Raw genomic sequence first — 23,226 nt, forward strand, 5'->3', positions numbered from 1 at the left:
GTTTTGGGGAATATTGAATTTTGCTCGACTTTTACAGGTTGGATTAGATAGGGTATCGTGCGGACTGCATACATTTGAATAATGCTGAACTGCCGTAGACAGCTGCGGCGTGTGGTTCATCCCGCTTTTAAAGTAATTGTTTGCCTTTTTAAATTTACCTATAGTGTTCAATATTTCTCTTGGCTTAAAATATTGCTGTATTTACTGATGACGTGCGGTAAAAAAATATTTCGATATTGGCAACTTTTGCTAGTTTATTACATGAATCATCTGCGATCTTGTCACAACTATTTTAACAAAACTGAACTGTTTGTAAAAACAAACAGTATACATACATTTTACTAGTCCATAAAAGTATGCTGTTTTAAATCTACTGGTAGAACATTATTGAAATGGCTTAAATATAAGCTCAAACCTCATACATGAAGATCGTACAAGAAACGCAGTTGATACACAAACACTTTTTATACCCCATATATGTATATGATATAAATGTGATACACGCTTCATCATACCAATTAAAATATCTTGTTAAGAACATCAATATATTAATTTAATAAATTAGATTATAGCTCATTCATTATCTTTAATGTTTTTATAATTTATGTAAATCCAGTTCATTAGCTTACAGACAAGCAAAGACGTTTGAATAATAATAAGGGAATCTTCATTGTATGTAAATTATTCGTAATTAATTGAGCATGCTCCGTAAATTTTAATTCAACTCGTTACAGAATGTTACAGCTTGGAACATTCTATGTTTTTGATTTGTTCATCTTAAAACTCAAACTTGATTTACATTTGAATTACACGCTGTGGAAATATTATTCATACATTTATTGGGCCATCAGAATTAAAAGAGTCAGAGCACGATATGGACCAAATGAAACTAATCTCAATAAAAACTTACGCGTTTAAGCCCAAAGCAGCGCAACTGTCAACAGACACACACAATAAGATATCTGCAGTTGTAAAGCAACGGACTGTGATCATTAAATTTACAATATGTTGTACATAAAAATAATGATTATTATGATGATTATTATATTAAACTGATGATTTGACTAAGTGTTGAAAAATATATATAATACAAACGACGGATAAGAATGCCTGTAGTATACGCCCCTATATCTAAAGTTCAACTACAAGAGGGTAAAAGCCAAATTCAGAACGTTTGACATCGAATTGTTGTGATAGATTGACAATTTGAGAGCTTAAATAATCTGTGATATTCATTGTGGTTTCGCGAAAAAAGAGTTCGATCGTGGACGAAGTTGTTATGGAAACTTTGGCAGTAAAATAAATAGTTAAATGGAATTGTGATTTATTTTAAAGAAATATATTGTAATCAAGAATTTTTAGTAGTATCGGAACGCGTAAAGTTAAGGTTGGTCTACTTTTATTCTTTTTTCAGTTAGTAAAAGGTTGTATGTAAAAAAACACGCTGTTCATATTTAACAGACATATATTCAAAACCGATTTTAACAATTATATGTAGGACACGTTAAACTTCACTTTTACGTTCAGCACAGATAAAAAACATTTTGTTACCACAGAATAAAAATGTGTACATATCATGTAATCAATGAAATTAATTTTAGTGATTAAAATAAACCACGGAACTTTAATTGGTAAACAGCCTTCGCGTCACCGAAACTGACAGCTACTAAAACGTTTTTGTTAAATGGTTCATGTTTTCTTTCCGGGAAATTAATTAAGTTACCTCGTCGAGAAAAAAGGGTTGGCATAGATGGACAGCCGCTGCAACTGAGCCTGACTGACAATGATTTATTAGTCTGTGGGGGACCGCCATTGCTATTATGATCTTGGAAACACGAAATGGAATTTCCCGATGAAATATTAGATGACATTATTGGGACTCTTCAATGGTTTAATCAAGATTTAAAAGAAAACTAACTAAAGTTTATATTTAACAAGTTTTTAAGACCAAATTAGATAAAGAGATTTCCATTTCATTCCAGTTTTTGATGATTATGGTATAATATGATGATCGTAAGAATATTAATTTTAATTATTGATGTAGTGTTGGCACTTCAGCCGAAAATTAACTAAATTTATTATTGGTAATTTTAGGAAAATATTTTTTGTTTACTAAACATATAAATTCTAACCCCTACTTTTAATTATTTAATAATAATACTTTAGTGTTTAGCTAAAGTGCTAAAGCGCGTTAGTGGATCAAAACAAAAAAAAACGTAATCAAAAAGGAGAAAGAACGGGTACTGAATTAGGTTTCTTTGCCTACTCATGAAACAACTATCGATTAAAAAAAACGTTCGCAACTTGCTAATAAAACTACACGCCGCAAAAAAATTGACTAATTACGCGGTGTCGTACTTTCTATCTCTTTAATGAAATTATTATACAGTTGGTTAACATCTTTGATTAGTTTATTTCAAACTTAAACACAGAATTTCTTGAATTTGCATTTTAAAATCTGTAATTAAGAATCGACGTTTTCAAATGTACCACTTTTATTGCCTTTTTAAAACTTACTTTTAAAGATCGGGGTTTTCTTATATAATTCTGAGATAAAAATGTGTTCAACATCTGTCTGTTGCTTTTCTATGACTAAATTGCTGAACCAAATTTGATGAAATGTTTGATGAAGGACGCTTGAATCCCAAGAAAAGGTATAGTCTACTGTTATTATACCTGACACCTGACCAGCGCCTAAACATCGGCGACAAGTAGCTTATTATAATAATATAAAAATAATACTTATATGTAGTATCGAATTTAATTCTTTCTATATAATAATTATAATATTTAATTTCAAATAAAACAGTTTATGGAATAAAGTGATTTTGATTTGTCACTTTTCAACGAATTAATTGCGATACACGTTTAGATTTTGTTTAAAGTTTTCACCACCATCATACATGTTCATCTTCACGATAAATTATGATAACATTGAATATATTTTATGATTTTTTGAACGGAGCTCATTGATTGGCTTTCAAGTTGTTTACTATTAACAATTTCGGTCAATGACCAGCCAACTACACAGAAGTATTATAGTGCACAAGTGTTACACAACACAAGTATACCTTCCCTTTATTTCTTAATCCGAAGGGACGGCAAATCAGAATCGAAAGGAAAAAGTTCTATCACAGGACTAATAAAATCTATTGAATATTTTTAGAAAGTAAATACATAACATCCATACGATTATAAAAGAATTCACAATGGTTTATCACGTTGGCACCTATCTAACAATCATAATACCGCTACGGGGCTTGTTAGACCCCATAAAGCTTAAGAAACTAAAACTCGATGTGGTATGATCGAATTCTATTTCTTTAGTGCGGTTTGTGGTCAAAGAGTACTCGTATTATAGCAGGTACACCATAGTATTCTATTTTTACTAGGAGCCATATAAATATATTTATCACTACCTACCACGACCTACCCACGACGGCGAAGGCAATGGAGATACATACGAGGTATGTAAGACCTCGCTCCGCATTGAAAGTGTTAACAAAAACAACAATCAAGATGTACATACATACACATACATACACTGTATATTTTCGACCGTCCACAGAAAAATTACAGCAAAAGAACGAGGAAGGAAACTAAAAAAATTATTGTTCAATTACTAAATTTTTCGTCAACATGAAAATCCAATTTCCGTTTTGTCCTTCATCCAAAACATTGTTGTGAATAGTTCTTAACTTAGAATAAGATGTATATCAGAAATGATATCAAGCTCATTTAATCACAAATATTTTTTTAAACTGATATTCGAAAGTGCCTCTTATTATTATAATTTGAAATTAATATTTCAAATATTTGAAATATTAATTTCAAATTATAATAATAAAGGTCACAATCTCATAATGTCGCATATGACTTTTACTTTTAAATAAATAAATACATAAAGGAGTTTATAATCATCTCGTTCTCGGGGGTGAAGGACAACATTGTGAGGAAACCTGCATGTTTCAAGTTTCATAGAAATTCTGCCACATGTGTATTCCACCAACCCGCAACTCCTCAAAGAGAGAGGAGCCTAAAGGCCTGAAATAAGGTTATTAAAATTTTGGAAATTTACAGGCTGTTGTTTTTTTTTTGTTGTATTAAAAGAGCAGTATTAACAGTATTGTATTGTAACAGTCTAGGTCTGTTTTTATCACCTTTTTAGAATATACATATCGTATCTTTTATTATAGAGTTCAATGTCCTTCCCTATTAAATAAACATAAAGATTGAGTTGTAGATGTCTGAACGAAAAAACAGACGTTTTTTAATTTAATCAATTCATCTACATTCTAATTAATTTTCCAATTAACTAACAAATAGTTTTTCATTATGAAATTAATGAAGAATGATCAATTTTCACGAGAACAATTTTCAGAATCTATTTAAAATATCGCGCAGGACATCGAACGCTATAATTCATTTTTATAATAAACGGAACCATATTTTGTCGTTGATAAATAATTATATACTATGTCCACAAACATATAAATTACGTTATAAATAAATAATTACAGTAATAATTACTTCCCAGAATCAATTAGGATTTCCTTGAAATACATTCATAACAAATTGTTCTGCTAGTTGTCAATCGAGGTTTTGCTTGCGATTTCGGCATTGGTCATTCGGTGCTACGCGTCATAAATTATCTCCCGTTAGACTCCAAACTAAATAACAAATTTAATCGAATTCGGTTTAGTAATTTGGCCGTGGAAGATTAACAGAGTTACTTTCGCATTTATGATATTAGTATAGAAATCGATGAATATATTGTATTGAAGTCGATGGATAGATAAGATTATTCACTACATAAAATATGATAGCTAAGTATATTTTTTAACGACTTCGATGTCGAAGCGAAGTCAACATTTAATTATAAAAATTAAGATATACAGACGAACTAGTTCTCGCCCGCGGCTACACTAACAGTCGAGATGGCCCAGTGGTTAGAACGCGAAAAATCTTAACCGATGATTGCGGGTTCAAACCCAGGCAAGCACTGCTGATTCATGTGCTTAATTTGTCTTTATAATTCATGTCGTGCTCAGCGGTGAAGGAAAACATCGTGAGGAAATCTGCATGTGACAAATTTCATAGAAATTCTGCCACATGAGTATTCCACCAACCCGCATTGGAACAGCGTGGTGGAATATGTTCCAAACCTTCTCCTCAAAGGGAGGTGAGGCCTTTAGCCCAGCAGTGGGAATTTACAGGCTGTTGTTGTTTGTTGTTGTTGTAAGTACATAAAAAATCCATTCCATTCGTTGGATCACAAATATGATGAAGACTAAATTTCATTAACTTTGATTCAATAGTTTGGTATTTATAATATTACTATAGGTATCGATAACCGATATAATACGTATAAAATTTACGTGTCGAAAAGCTAGCATGATAATATTTACTTCAATCAAACAAAAACAAAATTCAAAACTGTTAACACCATAACTATTATATTCAATAATAATATTTAAGCAAAAGCTGAGATAGAAAGACTACTTTTGTTTGTTTATTGTATAAGAGTAGATTACCGTGTTGACCGAAGAATAAGGGTTTAAACCAGAACAAGCATCACTGTATTTTCATTAATTTAATATGTTTTAATACTTCATCTCTCATACGGAAACGTTCATCTGTTGGATGAAATTGTACCGCAGGGGTATTCACTAACCTGCAAAATAGCCGCGTGGTGAAATTAGCTCTTATCCCAGCAGTAGTAAGTAGTAGTAGTATTATAAGATTTCTACTAGTATAAGTATGACTTTTTGAACACGTTATACTATATTGAAAAATCAATTTCTATCTACGGTTCCCTTAAGACTAAAACCGATAGCATCTCGCTGACGCTACAGATCTAGATGACCAGGTAAGTCTGAGTAAGCTAAATGCATTGAGATAGAGCACGGAACCCTCAAACCTCAAGCCGGACTAGGCACAACACTTCATATAGGACTTACTTCTGAACTAGAATTATAAATAACAGGACGATGGATATGGCAAATGAAAATACAGTTACATATTTTTTTAACATAAACTACACCTTTGTATCTTTGCAATTACATATATTAAATCAATTTATGTAATTTATAGATATTTATTTGGAGGAAAAAATCTTCCTATTGTTAAAATAAATATGTAGCAACAAAGGAACATAAAATAGCAAATTATAGTGCTGTTTGTCGACACGGTACATGAGTTGGCCACGCCCTCAAGATGCACCAACAGATGTTATACATGAAATATCTTATGAAAAACGACAAAATAGAACAAAATTCTTTGTCTATTTGTATATCTTGTAATGCTGTCTGTCTTTTGCGTTTTTGAGGACCAACCTCGAAACTGACTTTGATGACATTAGGCATGAAGGATATTTGATGGTCATAAGTTACGTTTTTACGTCTAATAGTAGACGAAAATAGTTTCTTATAAATGTTGATTACAATTATAGCTGATTCTTCTCTCGTATTAAAGAATTTTAGTTTCGATTTCCCCTATTTATTTTTACGACAAATTAAATTATAGGTTTCGAATCTCAACTTAACCTAAAGTAAAGATATTCATAGCAAATAAACTTGTTAACTTTCGTAGGATAGCTATCTCCTTCAACTGTAATTTGCTAATCATTGCAATCGATATAATAACATATTGGGAATAGTATATTCTTGATCGATTTAAGCTTACTAAATTGCCTGATTGTAATACCTCATTGACTATATTTTGCATGAAAGCGGATGAAAAAATACATTAACAGAAGAACTGAAAAATACATTGGAAGAAGAAAAGCTCAAGATTTTATAGATGATAAAAAATCGTGGAGTTAATGCCTGTTGACTTCCAATCAGGATATATTAATTTAAATAATTGTATTTAACTAACATGACTTTGTATTTTTTAAATGTCCTAAAAGAGTAATTACTGATTTTCTTGCCGGTTCTTCTCGGAATCACTTTCCGAACCAGTGTTAGCTTCACTTAATTGTAAAATGACGACAAAAAAATGCTTGTAAAAGCGTACTTGAATAAAGTTTATTTTGATTTTATTTGAATTAGAATTGGATGTGGTTATTAAATTTCAATAATTATGAAGCCGATTTAAAAACAATTGCCGCATCCAATCCAATATCAATACGAAGCTTAATGATTCGATAGCAGAACTGACGATGCACGATGATCCGAGGGAAAATTAATTTATCGCAGAGTTGGTTATAACGAAACTAAATCTAACTCAACATAGTTTAGTTACATTCGAATTAAAGTCAATCTATTAATTATTATTTATCTATCAAGTAATAGCTAAGTTCTCTACTAACAGCAAGTCTGATGAAACTGGCGCTTACGTTAACTTGAAGTTCAGGTTGATTAATTGTATCGGGATGCATTTCAATACTAGTTTATATAATAAATAAAATATTATTTTATAAGAGTCTAAAATTATTTGAGAATAATTTTCAAAATGTATGTTAGATTAAAAAATGAGACTGTGAAAAACAATACAGCACCAAACAACAACAACAGACTGTAAATTTCTCACTGGTGGGCTAAGTCCTCCGGTTCCATAAAAGAAAAGGTTTTTAACATATTCCACCACGCTATTCCAATGCGAGTTAGTGGAATACACACGTGCTTTCCTTCACCACCGAGCACGAGATGAATTATACAAATTAAGCACATGTATATTCACTGATACTTGCCTGGGTTTGAACTCATTATCGTCAGTTAAGATGCACGTAATCTAACCACTGGGCCGTCTCAGCTCATATCAAGCATTTTTACCCTAATTCTCGACTTGATTTGCGAGTCCTTTCACGTGCTGCTAGTATGCAATAATTGGTTACGATTTGCAACATGTACTGAGGTCGTTAGAACGTGATGATACTATCCCTCGTCTGGCTTATAGAGATATACGACACCATTTATTTATTTTTAATATTTAAAGAGAATTAATTAATCCAATTTAAAAACGTGAACGCGTGCAGCGTTGTAACCACTGGGCCATCTGTGCTCCCTGCATCAAAGGAAAAAATAAATAAATAAATTAACTGCCTTTTCTAACAGATTATCTTCAATATGTTTGGTCGTTTAGATGACGACAGGCGGACTGACAAATGGTTAACCTGTCCAAAGACTATGCTACTGTAACGAGAATTCATAAAAGTGAAAGTGAAAAATCATTGAATCATTATTTATGAAATAAAATACAATATTAATACACAAGAGATCCAATACAAAAGTTTAAATCAATCACACAGCTGGTTATAAATCCCTACATCAACTTTCTTCATAACACAATTCGAAGAGCCCGAGTCGTCCTCGATCCCTCTCACATTTATTGGCACTAACTCCTTTATTGGATTGTTTTATTTTCTACCTAAGGAGACATCCTTTTCTTTGTAAAACTCAGTTTTGAAATACAAATAAAATATCTTGTATGAAAGCAGAAATGTAATATAGTACTTTATTGTCATCGACCTCAAGCGACGGATTGTGAAATCCTGCCAAATCTATTTTTCCCGAAGCCAAATAAATGGATAACATCTAGTTTCATGGTGTTTTTATCGTGATCGAACCATTTCTTCATAGAAAAAGTGCATTTTTTATCTAGTAAACTTATATATAATCACGTCAATTTATGAACTGAAATCTCTTTAAAGATTGTGATCTCTTAATCTCTTACTATTAATAAATTAGGATATTTCTTTTATTATAACCAAACTGAAAAATTCCACTTATTACAGAAGATGCAGAATTTTTGTAAGGAAGTTTTAGTATTATATACTGCCGACTGTTTTACTTGTATATTATATAACAACAAGAGGAACATTGTACTAATTAATAAAGGCTATTATGTCTAATACTATTCCAATCCAAATTTGAACATTCTTCAGAAAAAAATAAACCATAGCTAGATATAGCCTAGTTGTAACTAAGAGTCAAACCGAGGTACCTATGTATGTATAATACGATTTAACTTCGACATACATACTACAACTGGATCTCATGAACAATTGAACAGCAAAAATTCGATTTTGACTCCATTGCGATATTTGTTAATAAAATTGGCGCCCAAGCTGTAGATCAAGTATGATTGACATACCTATAGCGTCCTTGAACACCAAGAGGAGTATCACAAAATAAACAACATTTATCATCCAAGTGACGCGATAGCTTGAATAATCGATGAGATTTATTATTGGATTCGCGATAAAGGGGTGTTTTTGAATGTCGACAAAACTGTTATCAGAATTTTGGGGGTAAAATTATTTGGAATAAGCTATGTAAAAGAGTTTTGGCAGAATTTAAACCAAACAGCCGGGAGTCTACAAGTTTCATTTTTCGGAAATCATGTATGGCGCTTGAGCTCTTTCCGATCGTGTCGTTTTAACCGTCCATCGAAATTGGGCCTGTGTTTGCGTATACACTTGTGCTGTACAATATATCCTGCGTTATTGGCTGGTTCCATTTGAGATTGACCATCTTGGTGTTCCAATGTTGGTCATCTTTGTCGAAATCGGTTATATGGACGACATCACCATCATCATCATTACCTTTATACTCTTCCTGTATAATAATAAAGAAAAAAGTCTTATAAAACCATAAATAAATTATGTCTTAAATCCACATTATAATAGAAAGTCATATGAAACACTAATTAAACTTTTGCTGATGTTTAAAAAGTGTCTGTAATAAGCAATCTCAATAATTTAAAAATGACATTTAATCTCGAGTCGCCTTCCGCAGTACTTAATGTTTAAATTATTAATTCACTTCACGTAAGATGAATTTGTCTTGTAATGAAAACATTATGCTTTGGACGTTTTAATAACGACGAGATTGCATTCTTAAAGGCCTAGTATATTTTAGTTATTGTGATAGTTTTAGTTTACAAATATATTAAAACCGTTTTAATATATTTTATAAATGGTTAATCTTTAATGGTTATGTCGCACAACGACTTTGTACAATCAGCTTTCGCCGGTGGATTTTCCGAGCCGGTACGACTTCCGAACCTTCAAGAAAAGGGCGGACTCCTTAAAGGCCGGCAACGCTCCTGCAAGCCCCATGATGTTGCAGATGTCCATGGGCGATGGTAATCACTTTTCATCAAGTGAGCCTCCTGCTCGTTTGTCTCCCATACAATAAGTATTTATACATACTTTAACGTCACATTTTTATTCTATCCTTTTGTTAACTTAATTATTTTTATTATATGATAAATTTTTGATACGGCTTTCACTACGATGTATACGAAACAAAATTTTCTTTTGTATATAAATTTACACTGACTCAGTCACCCTTCAAACTAAGCTAAGTAATACTGTTTAGGGGTTGAATATTTGATTAGTGGGCGATAGTCAAAAAAGTGTCAATTCGCTAAATTCCGTGCCATTGACCCATTTTCCACTTAATTTATGTCGGTGTTGCTAGTATAACGCTTCGACTTGGCATTTTCTAAAATTTTAATTAATAAAATAAATTACATTTATTTTAAAGGTGCATTAAAACAATTATTAAAATAAGATTTTAATCATCCAATTCGTTTGTTGAATTTTATTGGAGGTCATTTCAAATCGTTTCAGATTAATTTAATAGCTGTCTTTCAGTTTAAAGGTTAGTTCTTCGATGTAGGTGTCGAAGTCTAGTTATGATAAATTTACTTTGCCTCATATTTGGCTTTTCTTAATTTTAATAATTATTCCATAATTATATCCTTGATTTAATTATGGATATAATTCCTTTATCATTAAGGGTATTTTGGTAGTGATACTGGTCACACTCGCTAACCTTTCAAAGGTTCGTGAACTTTCGATTTCGTTCTTTTTGAATTTTGGAACTATCGGCTTCACACCGAATCCAAACTTCTAATTCGATATACTGAATATATCGGTGAGTTGTCTTAATAATTGAGTTTCTTAATTTGTGGTTGTTTAGTATTCAGTGCTTTAATAGCAGTTATCTTTTCAGAATTTATATTAACAATGAAGTTTTGAAGTTTGACAGAACTTTATATCATGTTTACCGACTCGTAAAAAATTGTAAGTCTTTAATTCTTGTTTTTGATTAAATGCATTGGTTTGCAATTCGATAAGTCGTAGTCATGTGTAAATTGTGGTTTCCAGTGACCCTTTGAAATGGTTCTCCGGAGTTGAGATCGTCAATTTGTGTAAGCAGGACTTTGAACCTCCAGAAGGTAAATTCGTGCTTACATCTCTCGTAAAAGGTATTTATCACTTGCTTATTTGCTTAACTTATTGAACCTGTATATTTCGTATTACAGGAGGTTATTTTTTAATCGGATTTACCCACCACGTGGACTTCTTGAATGGAAATATTAAGAGTGAACGGCTCCAGGTTCCTGGTTGAGTGTGCCCAGATAGCGGCTTGTGCAACTCCAAGGACGGCAGGCCTGTTCCCTAAGCCTTTGTCGGTATCCACGTGTAGCTGGAAACTTTGGTGATGTACCCACTTTCAATTATATTATAAATTTCGTTTACACCGGTCTGGCGAACGGTGTATTCTTTCAAACCACATCAACTAATTTATTCGTCAGTGGCGCCTAATTTTCAACCTTAAATTTTGGATTAGTAACATTGAATTTTCAAGCTTGCCTTTTATCCCAAGTGACCCACGCTGAGTCTAGCTGGCATAATTTTATATAATAGTCATTATAAGAAGTAACATAAGTAACTGGTAAATTAAGTAATTGGTTGTTTATAATACTATGTTACTGTGCATTAAAAATTTTATAACCGAATTTTGTTTCTTTATACCTAACCACCCAGAATGGTAACAAGGTTGAAATTTCCATAAATTCTTTCTTAGTGATCGAGCGAAAGAAGTTCGCTAGCTAACGCTGGCTTGCTTAACTATGCTTAATTTCAAGCCAATCGGACTTAAATAATTTGAGATGTCGTGAGGAATGGTATTTCGTTTACATTGTATGTATATATCGCCGTAACATTACAAAATTCGTTGATTGTAATTTAGATTGTAATCTAACGAATTTTGTAATCTTTCGGTGACATACATATATAGATAATAATATATCATGTGTGAGATCAAAATTATGTATTATCCAAAGGCTTTCAATATTTCAAGTTGAGGTAAGAAACTAATTTGAACAGCTTTTATATAATATAACGAAAATAAGAATAAAGTATTACGTAGAAATTTTATTACAAGAATCTGTATATTGCTGCGAAGATCGGAACAAAGACTCATATGTAGGACAACTTTCTAGAAAACCCGATGTCATATTCCAATATATTTTATGAATACCTAACTACGAGTATATCACATATTGGAGCTGCGTGATCCGTTGCCCAGCAGTGGGCATATCGTGGTTGCTATTTTACATTACCTAAGTGTATAGCTGTTTATCCGTTTTGGTAAAAGATTAATTGAGTCTCTTTCGTAGATTAGTTTAACGACAGCCTGTAAATTTCCCAGTGCTGGGCTAAGGCCTCCTCTCCCATTAAGGATAAATGTTTTTGGAACATATTCCACCAAGCTGTTCCAATGCGGGTTGGTGGAATGCACATATGCCAAAATTTCGATGAAATGACACATGCAGGCTTCCTCACGATGTTTTCCTTCACCGCCGAGCACGAGGTGAATTATAAACACATATTAAGCACATGAACATTCAGCGGTACTTGCGTGGGTTTGAACCCGCAATCATCGGTTAAAATGCACGCGTTCTAACCACTGGGCAATCTCAGCTCTTGATTAGTTTAACACCAGCATTAAAAAATGCCGAAACGTATACCCAATGATTCGTTGCATTAAGTGCAAATTTTCGTATGTTGAACTTCACAGAATAGTATAAATCAGCTGACAGCTTTTTTAATTGACTTCAAAGAAGAGGGATTCTAAAATATATTTTTTTTGTTTTTTTCGCTGAACTTCGTCATTTATAATTGAATTAATAAAATATGCTTTTTTTGGCAAGGTTGTCTGTTTGAACTCGATTTGACGAAAACAATTGAAAGTCGTTCTTTCGGCTGCTTATATTTTTACTATTGATTTGAGTATGAAATATGTTTTATATTTACATATATTCATACAATTTTACGCAGCTTTGATTGAAACTTCTCATGCAACACTTTAACCTACTTGATCTTTAATATTTAACTTTATGTTTAATCGGTTGAAGTTCTTTATTATTCAACAAATACTTAATTTAACTAGCCCATTCATTTTTTTTTAATACAAGTGCATTCAAGTTTTTTTTTTTTAATTAAAAAAAATATATGACCTGTATGTGGCAGTTTTTTTTTATGTAAGTTCCGGTCTTCAAAATAGTTGCTCAATTGATTCAAATGACAAATCTTTATATAAGGCTCGACAGATATCAACAGATTGTTCTATTCCCAAGAAAAACAAAAATTCAGCTGCCTCATGCAGATTTCCTCACGATGACCTCTTCACCTCCGAACATGAGATGAATTGTTAAAATGAAACAAGTACTTGAAAATTTCACGGAATTTGACAAGATTTTAATTCGCGACCTTCGTTGAAGACCCTCGTGTAACAGATTAAACTATGTCGTATAAATCGGGTCTTGTATTAAATATAATAATAATACTATACAATGTAGAGAATTGAATTTGGCACCGACACACCTATACCTGACTGTAGGTGTTACCGACTAGATATTTCATTGGTTTAATAAATCACAAAACAATATTCTACAAATATTCTCTTGTTTAATTCATTCCGTTTGCATTAAAATATTTATGATAAATAATAATATGGTTTTTATTTTGATGTTGTCGGAAAACCAGCCATTTGCTAAATACCATGCAAGAAAAGTGTACTGTCAAATAAATAATTATGACATAAAAATTAGCAAGTTTCTTTAATTATAATAAAAACACAACGTCATCCCTAAAGTAAAGTGTAACAGTGAATAGAAAAGTGTTGTGCAGTTTGTGTGACTAAGATAATAAGGAACGGCCGTAACATAGGCCGTAGCATCCCTTTTTAACCATAAAGTCATGTTCAGTCGATTTCCGATATTGGCAACATCCATCTGACCAAAATGGTAAAGACGGTATATTTAGCAAAATCACATAAATCTTTTATCACAGAGAAACATTTTACACTTAATTCTTCAACTATAGGTGGCAAACGAGCAGGAGGCTCACCTGATGGAAAGTGACTACTACCGCCAATGGACATCTGTAGCACCAGGGAGCTTGCAAGTGCGTTGCCGGCCTTTAAGAAAGGTGTACGCTCTTTGTATAAACATTTCGGTTCAAATAATAATTTTTAAACATGCTTTGTTAACTAATTGTTTACAATTAAAAATTATAAAGAATATAATGTGAAATAAATTGAATTAATATATTTTGTTGTAACAGATTGCTCTAAGTTTGAACTTTGTTGAAACATAATTTAAAGCAGGATTTTCTAGTAACTGATAGTTTCAGCATCAAGTTTTCATCCGAAGAAGCCAGGAGTTACACATTAGCACTATAACAATAAACTAATTGTTACACTGTTAATTGCCCCGCACCATGGAAACTAAGCGATGTCCCTGATGCCCATAATTACACTCGCTCACTTAAAACCAAACACGCTAACTAAAACTATTGCTGTTTGGCGATAGAACAACTAATGAGGTTTTGTGTTTGTCTTTTGGTACTGTAGTGAAACATTGTTAGTAGTAGTACAGTTGGTAGTTATACAGTATTAGTAGTCTTTTATTATTTATTTATATATATACGATCAAAGTTAATAATGTCCACATATATTAGTAAAGTGATATTTGACGACTGTCAGGCCTCGCTATTACGCACACAAAGATGATAAACTTGAACAATTCGTTTCCTTTGTTTTCGTTCTTATATAGTATAGTACGACACAACTTAGATGTAGCATCGGCAAAATTCGTACAACCGATCACATCCGAATTAAGTACGCTATCCCAAATTATCAATATTAATTTCTTATGTGAATATGATCTTTACACAAACGTAATAACTTGTATTATCATATGACCTAATATATTCGTCAATTTGACCCGTCGATATGCACATACATATGATATGCACTTGCTTTGTCGGGTTAAACTGACGCGAGAATCTATAGCGACGAATAGCGTCGAATGGCGCGATAGGGAGCTATTTCTATTGGTTATTTAAATCGGCAGGAATCGGTTCTTTCCAAAGGTATATAAGCAAACCTAAGGTGTAAGTATTATAAAATTTGTCGATAAATGTAGTGTTATATAATAAAAAAAACTTTTGAATTATACAAAATGAAATCGACTGTAACAATAAAAGTTTTATCAATATCAGTTGTAAAGTTATCTCGACTCTAACACTGGTGATAAGCACTCGACTCGGTAATTTGTATGTCGACTGCAACGTATTCTCACTCGAAGCACTCAGAGTATTCTTTTAGAAAACTTGGAAATGTCGCCTTGTTATGGTTATTGTTTTTCAATGTAGACCGACGTTTTCTTGGCGGGATTACGTATATTTTTTATCTGTGGTTTTTTTTTAGTGTGACAACATCATGATTCAGTATAACTGTAGATAGACCTGAACGTATAACAGTAATTTGCGTTGACTATCCAACAAACTTTTATTAAAAATAAAAGATATTCAAGTTATTTCAGATAATTAATTAGTCTATATTAATCGAATATTATAAGAAGAATTAATTAAATAAATACTGTTATTGAATTTTAATATTTTTTATAGAAATCCGACCTGATTCCAGTACATAGTAATTAAACCATAACAAACCGGTGCTTAAATCGATTGAATTAAAAATGTACGAGCGTTTCAGCAGCTAGTTTGCAACATCAATAGAGAAAGAAACTTCAGAACAAACTACTCCACGTTGGCGGAAAACGCCTAGAGACCGCCGTGACGGGAATACTGAGCTTCGACAAATGCATAACGTGGCTGTATCTGCGCCACTATCGTAGCTGTATTTACTTGTAACTCTGATGCAATCGGTAAGCGAAAACTTCGGATTGGATATTGAAAAGGTGTAGAAGTTAAATTGTAGTAATTAACAACACATGGTATTACAGTGTCGTAAATAGCTTTTTCGGCGCCCTGTGCGAGCTTCTATAAATGAACCCTATTTAAGCAGACCCTTTGCCTACTTTACAGTCTCACTCACTAAAACTTAACCGCAGTTTCACTACTACAAATGCGTTGCCCATTAACGATAAACACTAAAGACAAATACGCTCGTGCGCTGCCAAAAAAATGAGCTCGATGTATGTTTTTAATGATACTAGCATGTTATTACGTTTGTATTGGAATCGAGTACTAGGGGCTCAGCGGAATCTTAACAAAACGGAAAAACAATAGTCCTGCCCAGTCTGTCTATTCTTTCGCCCCCGAGAGTCTACGCCCTGTGCCTGGGCATCGGTGGCACCGCCCTATTTACGCCACTGGTATTACATGAACTAGTTCTATGATGAATCATGAACAATCAACTACGAGATGAATGATTATATTCATTTATTAAATTTACATAAAATCAGGTTAAAGAGAAGTATTTAGGATATCCGAAAGATAGTAATTAAGTTATATTTTTGTGGAAATAAAAATGCCAAATCCAAAAAAATTTTTTTTTGAGTTTGGCATTTATAGCAGATTATTGTAGCATTATTAATGATAACTTAATTATTTTCTTAACATTTTGAACCTTGCCATTGATTTATTCGATACTAGCTAAAACAACAACTTTATCCGCGCGAAATTTATTAAACTTTGTAGCATACAAACGTTAACTCCATATTTTATGTCCTCAAGGGGTGAATTAAAAAAATGGGCCTATGTCCTTCCTTGAGGCTTAAGTTTATTTCGTATCATATTTCATCTAAATCTGTTCAGTCCCTTAGTCGTGAAAGCGTAACAACCAACAGAGTTACTTTTGTATTTATATTTAGTAGATATATATATTAGCGAGCCGAGATGGCCCAATGGTTAAAACGCGTGCATCTTAACCGATGACTGCGGGTTGTGTTTGAATTCATCTCGTGCTCGGTGGTGAAGGAAAACATCGTGAGAAGCCCGGCATGTGTCTAATTTCATAGAAATTCTGTCACATGTGTATACCACCAACCCGCATTGGAACAGCGTGGTGGAATATGTTCCTATGTTTCCTCAAAGGGAGAGGAGGCCTTAGCCAATAGGAAATCTTAGCCCAGCAGTGTGAAATTTACAGGCTGTTGTTGTTGTTAATACTAGTTATAAATAGCTAATAATATGTTGTAACTCTAAGAAAAATATTGTTATTTAAGTTGTTTGTCAGTCTTTAAGTAGCACTAAGTTTCAAATAAAACAAAAGACACATGGAGCGAGTGGAATACTAGGAAGAAGCAACAAAAGCAAATACAAAATCAATAGCTAATGCAAATTTCATATTCCAACACGCGTCACGCACACATACAGGAGCAGAGTGACGGCGGTGACGTGGCATATCAGCATAAGAGAGCATTATGCCATTTGCCGATACAATATCACCCCAAGGCGCGCCATAGTTGTTTCACAACAAAAGACCTTTCTACATACGACATAAGTGATATTAATTTAAAATACATCAATTAGATTCATCTCATACGTCGACTTGAATGTATCTTTCGGTGTTTGTTACTCAGTACGTCTTACTAATAGGTAGCACTTAACGTAAAACAATACTAGTTATAATATAGTATATCCCGATTAATTACCGATGCATGTGAAATCAATTAACGTAGGCATAATTACTGATATCGATCAATAAGTTATAAACGTATTTTATTTTTGTTATTCGTTTTACAAATAAATTTAAACAAACACATTAATCTAGGATAATCTAAGGATATTTTGGAGTATCCTAGGAATTTTTACTTAAGATGTACTGTTGTGATTCATTAAATAAATTCGTTTGTTAAAAAACATGAATAAATAAGACATATTATTCAATACTTTATATTATTATTTATAGTATTATATTATATAGATGGTAAAAATGTTTGTTTGGCTTACAGATATGTTGTATTTAACTTACACAAACTTGTCTGTTGAGTTTCCGGCTCTTCTCGGTAGAATCAACATCCCGAACTAGAGTAGGTTTACGTTTAATGTCCGATTCAAAAAGTGCTTTTAAAAGCCTACTCGAATAAAATATATTTTTATTCGATTTCAGTAAAAATAAAATGTTATCATGTTGAAAAACTAGACTATTACTATCACGAATACAATTTAATTTACTTGATTATCACAACAATCAAAATTAAACTGGTTAGGTAGACCTGCTTTAGTTTTTTTATGCTATAGATTGGCGGAAGAGCATACGGGCCATCTGATGGTAAGTAGTCACCACCGCCTATAGAAATGGCGCTGTAAGAAACATTAACCATTCCTTACGTCGCCAATGCGCCACCAATCTTGGGAAATGTTATGTCTCTTGTGCCTAGAATTACACTGGGTCACTCGCCCTCAAACCGGAACACAACAATACTAAGGACTTTTGTTTGGCGGTAGAATGTCTGATGAATGAGTTGTACCTCCCTAGAAGGACTTTCAAAAAGCCATCAAGGGAAGTGGTAAGCCATTAATTATACAGCTACAAAATATTAAAAATAGGAAAAATAAACAATCAAGTAAATGAAACACAAATTTCAAGTTTTCTAATTATTTACTAAGGTTCACTAACAAAGCATAACAACAACAATATCGGGAATCAATAATTCAACAATAGGATAACAATTCGCTTAAGTTGCAAGCCTTGTCGCAACACTCATTGACGACGAGACGTTTGCTCCTTGACATACCCATGCTTCTTGCTTTGTGATACGACAGCAACGGCCAGCCAATTTGGTTCTCTTGCTCTTTATAGTATGGTGCGAGAATTGAATCTGTAATAAATATACATATTATAGTGTTTTTACGACCTTTTTTAATACAAATGAATTTATTTAAAACCTTTTAACTTTAAGCTGATACTCAACAAAATTACATATGTAAATAGCAATAGTCGTATTATATGCTCTTGGTCTTATCGCTAAACCAGAAATTTGTTCTGGGCAACCTTTAGGCTTGCTTTAAGTCATCGATGGCTATCTGAATGATATGAAAACCGATGCAGAAAGTCATCAAAATGTCGATGTTCATACCTAACGAAATGTATCTTTTCTGGTTTGACAGGTCCGCAGTAACACATGTGTAGTTTGGGTTTTTGTTTCTAACAAATACTGCGCCAAATGGATATCATACAACTCAACATCTAACTATTATAATATTCCTCGTTTAGGCCCTGACAAAAAATTAAAAGTGAAACGTAATAATTTTTCGAATTGTTTTTTTGTCACCTGACATTCTGAGTCAAGTTAATTATCGAACAATTTGATAATTTTTACCTAAAATTAATCTAAAACACAAAAACGTCAACGGCTACGACGTTGCTTTATTTTGATCTACTATAAAATGATCTGCTACGTAAAGTTCGAAGATCATTTCATCAATAACCAGAAGTACTTCTCAAAATCATCATCTATACAACTCTGCTGCTTGCTAACAGAACTAACATTTAATTTTATCGTTTCTGAGTGCTATAGCATACAAATTATATTTATATCATTGCATTTTATTCATTAATAAATTACACTCGAGCCTACCTGGAGCTTGTCACTAGTTATTTATAAATATGTATTGAAAGACGAAGAAGGGAACACTAAAACAAATTGAATTTTTTACCCTTACTGAACACTGTTTGTACCCTATAATTTTTAAAACAAGATTTACTTACTATTGATATCAACAGGGATATGTTGCTAGTAATTTAGCCACGCGATCCATATTCACAGAGTAACTATTTTTAATTCATATTTGTATTTATTAAGTAACTTAAAAAAAATTATGCATATTACCTTTGTAAGTAAGATTGTAATACTACTACATAAATAAAGGTATAACAAAAATATTTCATTAACATAAAATATTTCCATTAACTTACTATACATGGTGCCTGCTTCCGTTCTCTTTTCATTCAAAGGTTCGTCATAGCAGAGATATGCGAGAGCCTTCGCCAGTGCCCGACCACAGTACACTTGAGGAGTGACATCTTGGAACGAGAGCCCTCCACCAATGTGACCGCAGCACATGGATGCCATCATCACGACATATATGAGAGTCGTGGATTTTTTGAAATTCATCTACATACAAGAAAATAAACAATATTATCTTCTATATCTTCATATGCTTATCAGACTATTTTATAATTATATATATGTTATATATCATCTACACTAATTTTATTAATGTAAAAGTAACTCTGTATATATATCTCTTTCTCTTCTACGATGAAGCCACCTAACCGACATTTGGTATGGCTCAAGCTTAAACCTGGAACTACTTTTTGATACCTAAGATGTGATGACAAATTCCTAAAGCTATAATGAAGTCACGGTCGACAATTTGTATCTTAAAAAACAGATACTATCATTAAAACCATTTTAAAAATAAAAGTTATTATAACCGTTAAATATACCTTCCCTCCTTTTCATTGATAATTAGAAATGGGTGAACGAACCTGCCTGATAGTCAATTTATATTTATAGCTGGTTTAAAAAACATTTTGCATCTACAATTATTTATTTAGACGTCTAAAGAATATCTAAGAAAATCTTTTGGAATTCAAACTAGATCTTAGGGCACTCAAACAACAGCTTTAATATAGAAAAATATTTAATATCGACTGAAAAAATCTGCCTTCGAATGGCTACTAAGTAATATTCATATTATAAATAGCGGATTTTATAAAAAAGTCGATTACCATATGCATTATGTGTCTTTATTTAAATAAGTTTCAAAAATATATTTGGAAAGGTATTTTATAAACGTAAATGGACCGATATTTAAAACTAAATCATATTTTTCTTACGCTATATTGCTTAAAAATGGGTGTGCCAAGTTTTAGAGTTTCATTATAGCCACTAAATGCTTCTAACTAAGCTGTAACGATACAACGATACACTTAAAGCCGCTGTAGAATTACACCATAAATACTGCATAAATGCAGAGCAAAATCCGAGACTTTGGCACCAAGAGAAGACGTTCTCACTACGATGCAAGCAAAGTCCATGGATTTTCCTGCATATCACCGGACATAACATAGGGGTTTCTGTACGATACTTAATTTCACAGCATAAGACGGAAATTATTTAAAGCAAAAAATTCTGTAGCTTGCCTGAATTTGAATGCGTTCTATCCATTTGACTATCTCGGTTCGAAAAAAATTCCGGCATGCAACTGTCGATATAAATCGTTCCACTTACTTTAGCTTGTCGAAGTTTCGTTACCAACTCAACGCGCTCGAATGTGCAAATATTCTGGAAATATCCTCATTTTATACCTTTTGTTAAGCCTCATAAGTTATTAATATTCAATAACATGTTTTGATAATGTGTAATTGCTTAGTGATATATGAAATGTTTTGCTTAGTGATATATGAATTGTTTAATAGGATGGGTACAAACAAATCTTTGCAACAAAGAATTTCGTGTTTCTTACTTTTAATCACTTGCGTAATAGTACGACACAAATAAAATGTAGCATCGAAAAATGCAATTAAATGAAAATAAAACCAATTACTGCCGATTTACAGGACCAATAGAAATAGCTCCCTATCGCGCCATTCGATGTTATACGTCGCTATAGATTTTCGCGTCAGTTCAACCCGAGAAAGCAAGTGCATGTAAATCGTCGTGTGAAATAGAGGAATATATTAGGTCATATGATATTACAAGTTATTAAGTTTATGTAAAGATCATATTCAAATGAAAATTAAATATTGATAATTTGGGATAGCGTACTCAATTCGGATCTGATCGGTCTTACGAATTTTGCCGATGCTACATCTAAGTTAAGTCGTACTGTAATTGCATAAATTCTAGTAACACTAAGTGTTTTTATAAAAAGTTTAATTAGGTAAAATTTTTGGATTTTAAATATAAATTTATTATATTTTAAATATTCATATAAAATTATTTGAAAAGAGACATGATGAGGCAATATGTGATTTGTTTTGTTAGGCGAAGAATAAATATATTGATGAACGTTGACATATTCAGGATTTCAAACAATACAACCGACAATTCCGAGCGTATTTAACGTACTTAACCAGCCTAAAAAAATGTTCAATTCAATTGAAGGAATCCATCCTCCGTTGCGATATAAATCAAAACGGATTTAAGTAAGAATCCATCGATATAAATTCATCTCAGTAAAATCACGTATCGGCTCCTAAATTAAGTAAATCCATCAGGTGTCCCGTTTATTTTAACGCTCTCATTTCGTCGGCGACAGGGCGCCACGAATTCCAATCTTGGGCGCACTTAAGCCGTCAAATAGGATGAAACGGCGCGTAACATTGAAACTGACACATCGACAACCAGGAACTTGCATAGTTACTCTTCATTTATAAGCCCTTTACACGCCGTTAAGCAAATAAAATACGGCGGGTGCGACATGTCTGTTCGGTGAAAAGAAAATATTTAAATTATTCACTGCATACCGAAGTTAACCAATGGATATTTTAATATAGACGTTAAACAAATAAAAAAATGATGTATTTATGCAGTCTTAAACAAAAGATAAAAATATAATATATCTTTTTGTAAGCAACAATGTTTTTTTAATTGTGTATCGTGAAAAATGTCATCATGATTACGTAGAAATAAATTTAGGCCGTAAATCCACCACGACACAATTAAGTTGTACAGAGTTGTATTAAAGTCTAATCTTTTTACTTAACAGCTAACTAGAAAAACCTCAAAATTAAATGATAAACTTAATACTTGACGGAAATCTTGACTATCCCTTTAAAATTAAACTGACGATCATGATACCGTTAAAAAAATATATAATGAAATCTTTTATAAAAACAGTGTATTTTATAATGGCCTTCTTTGTGGAATCCAACCTCGTCCTAGTTGCTAAATTATTAGATCATAGACCCCAAGGCCCAATAAGCAAGGACTCTTGAGGAGGACCGCAGTCCGGTATGGCCCCGGACTGCCGGTGTACGCACCAGCGAGGAATGCGGAGAGGGCAGGACCATATTCGCCCTCCTGAGAAGGGCTCCGCAAGCCACGAGCGGAGCAACGCACGGGAGAGGCCGCGGACGTGCTGCGAAAGATCCCGTAGCCTCTCCGTTTTCCGTGCTGTGGCGGCCATAGCAGGGGGTTTTAGTGAGTACAATCTCACATAAC

At 32.8% G+C, this 23,226-nt stretch overlaps 1 protein-coding gene across 1 annotated transcript; it reads right to left on the reverse strand.

Annotated features, from left to right (window-relative positions):
- Nucleotides 1-18,677: 18,677 nt before the first annotated feature.
- Nucleotides 18,678-20,169, reverse strand: LOC124544505 (bombyxin A-3 homolog). Its single transcript, XM_047123099.1, has 2 exons — nucleotides 19,971-20,169; nucleotides 18,678-18,873 (listed from the first exon to the last, which is right to left on the reverse strand). Exons 1-2 carry the CDS (start codon nucleotides 20,167-20,169, stop codon nucleotides 18,707-18,709), a joined length of 366 nt encoding a protein of 121 aa, XP_046979055.1. The 3' UTR covers nucleotides 18,678-18,706.
- Between the last annotated feature and the right edge of the window lie 3,057 nt (nucleotides 20,170-23,226).

The sequence above is a fragment of the Vanessa cardui genome, chromosome 4 (genome assembly GCF_905220365.1).
Source record: "Vanessa cardui chromosome 4, ilVanCard2.1, whole genome shotgun sequence".
In the NCBI taxonomy this organism is placed as follows: Eukaryota; Metazoa; Arthropoda; class Insecta; order Lepidoptera; family Nymphalidae; genus Vanessa; species Vanessa cardui.

Coding starts and splice junctions, on each gene's coding strand:
- LOC124544505 (XM_047123099.1), bottom strand. CDS start 20,169: ATGAATTTCAAAAAATCCACGACTCTCATATATGTCGTGATGATGGCA. Junction 18,874..19,970: donor GGAAGCAGGCACCATGTATA/GTAAGTTAATGG, acceptor TATTTATTACAG/ATTCAATTCTCGCACCATAC.